The sequence below is a fragment of the Maylandia zebra genome, linkage group LG18 (genome assembly GCF_041146795.1).
Source record: "Maylandia zebra isolate NMK-2024a linkage group LG18, Mzebra_GT3a, whole genome shotgun sequence".
Taxonomy (NCBI): Eukaryota; Metazoa; Chordata; class Actinopteri; order Cichliformes; family Cichlidae; genus Maylandia; species Maylandia zebra.
In genome coordinates this window covers 14,242,826-14,249,924 of record NC_135184.1, presented here as the reverse complement: position 1 = coordinate 14,249,924, position 7,099 = coordinate 14,242,826, and the positions used below count along the sequence as shown (strand labels likewise).

Genomic DNA, 7,099 nt, shown 5'->3' with positions numbered 1-7,099 from the left:
AGGCAGATCTAGAAGCATTGGAACTTGAAAAAGCAGCTGCCGTTGCTGTAGCTGAGGCTGAGGTTTTAGAAGCAGCAGCAGCCATAGACTGTGATGATATACACAGCAACAGGAGTGGCATCTCATCTTTGTCCATAAAACAGCAAACCGAGGCATACCTCGAAGATCAAGCTCGAATCAGTTTTAAACCTGCCATAGATTCTCAAGCCACACTGAGTCCCATCTATGTTAAGAAAGCATCGTTGTCAACAAAACAAGAACTCCCAGAATCCAACGTAGAATATAACACTTTATCTACAAACCCTGGTTACTCACAGCTAAGTGAGCATCAGCCAACTACAGGACAGCAGCCATTCTCGCCTCAACCCACTCCATTGAGCCCTCGCTATTTTTGTAAGGCATCTGTAGAACGCAGTCCACACATCAGGCATTCAGATACTTCTCAAAGGAACAGCATACAGCAAAACTCTCAGACTCCATCTACAGGCATGTTAGACTTTGCAAAGTATCTAGCACGCAGGGAATTAGTAACCACAGGTCTCACTAAATTTGATGATCAGCCAGAAGGCTACAGAGCTTGGCAGTCATCCTTCCTCAGCACCATTCAGGATTTGGAGCTGACAGCCAGTGAAGAGTTAGATCTACTAGTAAAATGGCTCGGCAAGGAATCATCAGAACATGTAAAAAGGATCCGTGCTGCTCATATCACTAACCCTGAAGCTGCGCTTAATTTGTCATGCACTGTAAACCCGAATCAGTTGACTGAACTTAAAACATTTGTGGAAACTGATTACCTCAAAAGTTTTAAGTACACAAACTCATCTTTTCTAAGTATGGGGTACTCAAAATTTGTATTTATTGTTAACTTAAAAATTTTAAATTATATTTTTATTTTATTAATTGAGCTTTACTTAAAAACTATATACTTTAATTTTAATATTTTTGTGTTTTTTGTAGTTTACTATTTTGATCCAACACAATGCAATTATATTACAAACTAAACGCAAATTATATGATTATTAATTAAAAGAAATTTATTATTAAATGTTTGAGTGTAGACTAGTAAAAAAAATTAGAGAAATTCATTTACTTTACATTTTGTTTATTTAACATTTTTTATGGAAATGTAAAAACATCACTTAGTGTTTTTATAAAACCACTAACATGGACATTGGCACCATAAAGTGAGCATTATAAATTCAATGTAGAACATGTATCTTTTTATAAAATCACAAAGGACAACATCAGTCCTAATTGCATCTTTCTCAAAATACATAAATTCAAAATAAAAAGTCAAATACTAATCACTTTTGTTTGAAAAAGAAATGAAAAACAATTTTATAAAATGGGTACAAATAAAGATGATCATCTTCCAAATAACCAGAGCAAAGTTAGGTAAACTGATGGAGTTAAATCCACCCAAAGTCTGTAGTAAACTTAAAGTGCTTTAAATAAAGTGCTTAAAACAAAGTGCTCAGTAACAGAGTGCATGTCCTAACAAACATTGCCTTATATTCCTTCCAGAACTACTCTTTCAGCAACAAATCATTTTTAAGAGCATGTAGGCAGGGTTTCAGAGGTTTGCCGTCAACAAGCCCCATGAAGATTTTTTGGACAAAGGTAAATGTGTGAACGAGCTTCCTGGGGTAGTCTAAATGCAGAGCATAGATCAAGCCAAACAATAAGGCAAATGCATCTGCAAATCTGGGAATATCACGCATCACCAAGTCGCCTTCCACCACAATGGCCATGCTTGAGGAAGTAAAATGGACTGGACTGGTCTGGGAAGCGCCGTCGGTAACCACTGTGAGAAGGGCAACTGGAGTGTCAATGAGGGTCGACTCATCCAATGTGTCCGCCTGGAATAGACACAGTATCAATAAGTAAGGTTGGTTTGAGAGAATGTGACAAGCAAGACCTGTAATCTAGCAAAAAATTCAGCAGTGTAGTGGGTTACTTTGTAACGGGTTAGGGTACTCTACTTTTTTGAAAAATGTACATTAACGCGTTAGCTTCTTGCATTACATAATTAGTATGTTTGTTATTTTTCTAAAAAAAAAAAAAAAAAAAAAAAGAAGTCATTTTTTATTTTATGACTTTATCTCAAAAAGAAACTAAATCTTGACTTCAGCCTTGTTTTTGGGGCCACCTGCAGCATAGCCGAAGTGCTGTGATACGCCTGTGCCCTGCTCCTGACCCTGTGTGTGTGTGAGGGTTTTCTAAAGAGAGGGTATTTTGCTTGTACAATTTGGTAGCTGCTAGGGTATTAAATTGTATTTAAAAAAATCCATGGTGTTTTATCTCACTGGCAGAATTTAAGTGATGCAAAAATACACTTACATTACATGTCTTAAAGAATTCTGGGTCCTCCTCCCGCAGGTATACAGGAAGGGCACGAAGCACTGCAGTGCGTTTCACGTTGATATCAGGCGCCTCCTAAAAAGGGAAAAGAAAAGTTCATTGAACACAAAGTTTTCAGGTGTCATTCTTTTGGGGAGAATACATGTTTATGAAACTGCATGACATGTGACTCTACATAATTTTGGAGACATTTCTTTTAAGACACAACCTTTCTGTCTCTTATGACAAAGAGTCTGTATCTTACTCATTTGACAAAAATCCTACACAGTATTTTAAAGTAACATACCAGATCAGAGCTGTAATCTGTATAAAACACAGATGTTCAAAGCAAGGAAAAATTGAGTTTTTATCAGTGAAACTTTTAATTTGTGTTAATTTTATCATTATCAATATTCACCTGAAGATCATAATGATTCAGGATGGTTCGCAGAGCCTCTGATATCTTGCCAGTCCGTGCAGCCTTCTGTCTGTATAGAGCCATAAGTCGTGGTGTGTGTCTGTCAAGTTCAGCGTAGAACTGGTCAGTGATAATTATATACTCAGCCATCATTACAGCTTTCAAAAATTTCAAAAGTACACTGTACATTTCATGACAAAATAAACACTTAGCATGGTAAAAAAAAAACCTTACAATTACTGCTGTTTACTTTGAGTGCAGTCTTGAATTCTATGGCCGATCATCCAACAGTCCAAAACATAGGTAAGCATTTCAGATGTTACAAAGTCACAGGCCATCATTCCATTTAGTCATGGTAAACAGTAACCCTCTTTTAGTTTTAAGTTTTTACCATATAATCAACATTGTCTCACCATGTATAAATTCTGTTAAGTTGGAAAAAAAAAAAAGAAAAAAAAAAAAGCACAGAATACATATGAATTTACACTGCAGTTATTTTAAAAAACCAAGCCAAACTGCGGGATAAATCTTTGCAAAGACACATTGTTATGCAATAGTACATAATACATCAGTGAGATACTTGTAATATTACACAGAACTTCTACTTACAAACTACTTCTTTTACAGGCTGCTGCTTAAGATAGAAGTTGCCACTGCTAGCTAAGTCACTTTTGAATGATGCTAATGAGAAGAAGAAAAAAACCCGGCCGAACAATGAGGCTGCTGTTGTAAAAACGCCAACTTTCTTGCGTTGGCAATGGGTCGTTAAAATATCACTAAGACACTTTCTTTATGTGCAATTCTTATTAAAACTGTGTTTTAATCGGTTAAAACTGTAAAACTGACGATATCATCGGTTTGAAAAAGAGCGCGAACAACAGCGAACAACAATTCACTACCTGGGTCTGTGCTGTTTAACACAACGGCGCATTCAAAAACAAGTTAATGGCTGCAACATATTAATATACTTGCTTTTTTACGGAAAAAATAAACATAACGAAGGTTCCGTTTTACTTACAAGTTTCTCCAAATGTGCTCTCCGGTCGCTCGAGAAGGGCAGCCATATTGAACAGAATTTTCTGTCAACGTCGTTCAGGTTAGAGAGAAAACGTCATGACGTCATGACGTACAAATGCGGAGCTCGAAAAAAAAACATTTACTCAAAAATCATAATTAAAAAAGCAGTATTTACTCTTAACTTCTAAGCCATGTACAATTATAACTGTTTGAATCGTTAAGAGAACAGAAAAGTTTTAAGTTGTTTCAACTTTGTGACGCATTTTAATTGTTGTATCCACAAACTTTATAAGTCAGGTGGACTGTTGGGGTTTACAGTGTGGTTGAGACTTCAAGAATGTTATGCAACCCCAGAAGTGATAGAGTGTGCTCTCTTTAAGTGACTGGACTGCTTCCCTCGCCTCACGTTGAGAGAAAACATAAAACTGGCAGCCAAGGAAGATGGTTATCTACCAGGTCTTAGTTATAGGGCTGCTCAATTAATCGAATTTTAATCTCGATTACGATCTGGGCTTTCAACGATCATTAAAAATGACTGAGCCGATTATTAGCACCTCCCTCAAGCTTTACTCTCGCGCTGCTCCGTGTGGAAAATCGAGCGCACCTCTCTGCATTTCGAACACGTGTCACGACAATTAGGAGGACCCGAGGGAAGCTCGGAAAGCTAAGCAGAAGTTATTTGGAGAGGAGAGTGACTGCCGTTGGTTGAAAAAAGAGGTTAAAAAAAACAAACTTCAGTGGTGTGGAAACATTATGGGTTCGCGGAGACAGACGTGGATCAAGTAGACACAGTGTGTAAACTTTGCTACGGTGTCGTAGCTGCACCACAGATCAACACTGCAAAGTTCACTAAACATAGATGTTTACATTTTTCATTTATTTCTTATATTGCAAACATTTGCACTGTTATCAGTATTTGCACACTATTTTATATTATTTTTTAAAGTCATTATTCAATACATTGTTATTGTTAACCCTTTAAAGCCGGTCAGAGCAGCACGCACCGTTTTGTATAACTATTTTTAAATCCCTGTAGAACCTGAACCATGTAAGCTAGCGCAATAAATTTTTTTGCATATGAAACTTATATCTTATGCCATCATTTGTCCTCGGTCACGGTTTCCTTCCACATAAAGCTTTGCAAAAAATTGCATAAAAAGCGCTTGCAGGAACAAAAACATAATATTCCAGAAACACGCTTTGCCGATCCGATCAGCTGTTCGTAACACTTCCCACATTGAAACAGACGTCAGCGCGAACTATCGCATGTCCGCCATTTCCTGTCCAAAACCGGAAGTGACGCCATATTCGCGGAAAATGTAGTTTTTTACTTGTAGGCCTTAAAAGCCTATACTGGTGTTTTTATAAGTCATGTTTGACGTTTCTGAATAGTTTCTGGGATGCTTAGAACTCGAATTGCACAGCTGGAAATATTTTATTTTGATGCTCATGCTGTTTTCTTTGCAAATTTGCATCATACGATTGTTTTTTTGTTTTTCCTGCAGTATATAAAAATTGCTGTATCTCCAAAGTAAAACTATGAAGACACTCAAAATAAATTTCCTGTTGTTGTAAACTATTTTTTGCAACTTTTTTGTATTTAAAGTTTTGAGGGACAAACCTCTTAAATTTCTCCAAGTAGAAATATATGTAAAAAAAAACAAAAACGATTTTCAATTTTTTTGTAGCTTATTGCACGTTTTTGCAATTAATGTAGTTACTATGGACTTAATGCATACATATTATTAAAATATGGGCTATAACAGTTGTATTGATGTATAGCAACTTGAAATGCTCCCACAAATGGCACTACAACATGTAAAAAAATAATATAAGCTCTGGCGGACTTGGTTCTATAGTAGATCTTAAAGGGTTAAATAAATATCGTCAAATAATCGAGATCTCAATTTCAGTGAAAATAATTGTGATTACCATTTTTGCCATAATCGAGCAGCCCTACTTAGTTACTTGGATACTCCAAGAGGCATTAACCCCATTGTCGAAAAGCTGCCAGTGAACCTGCAAGAGAAATGGCTCTCCGCTGATTCAAGGTATAAAGAACAGCATAGGGTATGCTTCCCCCCATTTGCCTTTTTTGTGGATTTTGTCAACAGTGAAGTCAAGGCTAGAAACGATCCCAGTTTTGTTTTGACAAACAGCAGCCGTTATTATAATTGAAATGAAAAACCCATGGCAAATCATGATGGTGGGAGAACTGCCATAGCCGTTCGAAAGACAAATGTGTCCACAGTAGCTAATCCAAGCTCCAGACATAGAGAAGAAACAGATGGGAGAGGCGCAAATGATCCTGCTAAGTACTGTCCACTTCACAACAAACCCCACCCTCTGGAAAAATGTAGGGTCTTTAAAGCGAAACCACTCATGGAACGGAAGAAATTATTAAAGGACCACAGACGGTGCTTTAGGTGCTGCTCAGTTACTCATGTTGCAAGGGAATGTCACATGAACCTACAGTGCAATGAATGTCAGAGTGATAAGCACTGCACTGCTCTTCATCCGGAGACTACTCTCCCAGAAGTGTCGCCTCCTGCATCCGTGTCAGATACAGACCAGCGAAACAACTCCACAACAGAGGTAACCTCAAAGTGCACTGAAGTCTGTGGAGTTGGTCTCCTTGAACGATCTTGTGCTAAGATCTGCCTGGTGCGAGTTTTTCCAAAGGGACAACGAGAACGCTCAGTCAAGATGTATGCCATCCTGGATGACCAGAGCAATCGCTCGCTGGCCAAATCAGAGTTTTTCCAACTCTTTGGGATCAGTAGCAACCTTTCCCCGTGCTTGCTGAAGACATGCGCTGGTACTACTGAGATGACAGGGAGAAAGGCAGTCGGTTTCCAGAATGAGGCTTTAGACGGTGAAGTGTGCTTAGACTTACCTCCACTCATTGAATGTAATGACATCATGACCAACAGGTCTGAAATCCCCTCAACAGAGGTAGCACGTTCCCATGCCCACTTGATGCCCATAGCGCCTTACATTCCTGAGATAGATCCCGAAGCACAGATTTTGATCTTACTGGGAAGAGATCTCATACGTGTACACAAAGTAAGGCAACAAATTAACGGCCCCCACAATGCTCCCTTTGCCCAGCAGTTGGATTTGGGATGGGTGATAGTTGGGGAAGTTTGCATCAACAGGGCACACAAGCCTACTGTAGCTGTCTATAAGACTAGTGTCTTGCCTAATGGACGTCCATCTTTCATGGTGCCATGTCAGAATGAAATATCTGTGAAAGAAAAGTTGGCGTATGGCGGGGAGAAAAGACCCGATATTTACCCTTGCCTGTCCAGTTATGGCTCCATC

At 38.4% G+C, this 7,099-nt stretch overlaps 1 protein-coding gene across 3 annotated transcripts; it reads right to left on the bottom strand.

Annotated features, from left to right (window-relative positions):
* Window positions 1–1,085: 1,085 nt before the first annotated feature.
* On the bottom strand, window positions 1,086–3,913 carry LOC143413695 (uncharacterized). Of its 3 annotated transcripts, XM_076877047.1 has the most exons (5): window positions 3,777–3,913; window positions 2,993–3,028; window positions 2,759–2,858; window positions 2,341–2,436; window positions 1,086–1,859 (listed from the first exon to the last, which is right to left on the bottom strand). In XM_076877047.1, exons 3-5 carry the CDS (start codon window positions 2,840–2,842, stop codon window positions 1,527–1,529), a joined length of 513 nt encoding a protein of 170 aa, XP_076733162.1. In that variant the 5' UTR covers window positions 2,843–2,858; window positions 2,993–3,028; window positions 3,777–3,913; the 3' UTR covers window positions 1,086–1,526. The 3 variants fall into 3 exon arrangements, with proteins under 3 accessions (XP_076733162.1, XP_076733161.1, XP_076733160.1); XM_076877046.1 differs by lacking the exon at window positions 2,993–3,028 and having other exon boundaries at window positions 3,777–3,911; XM_076877045.1 differs by lacking the exons at window positions 2,993–3,028; window positions 3,777–3,913 and having other exon boundaries at window positions 2,759–2,980.
* Between the last annotated feature and the right edge of the window lie 3,186 nt (window positions 3,914–7,099).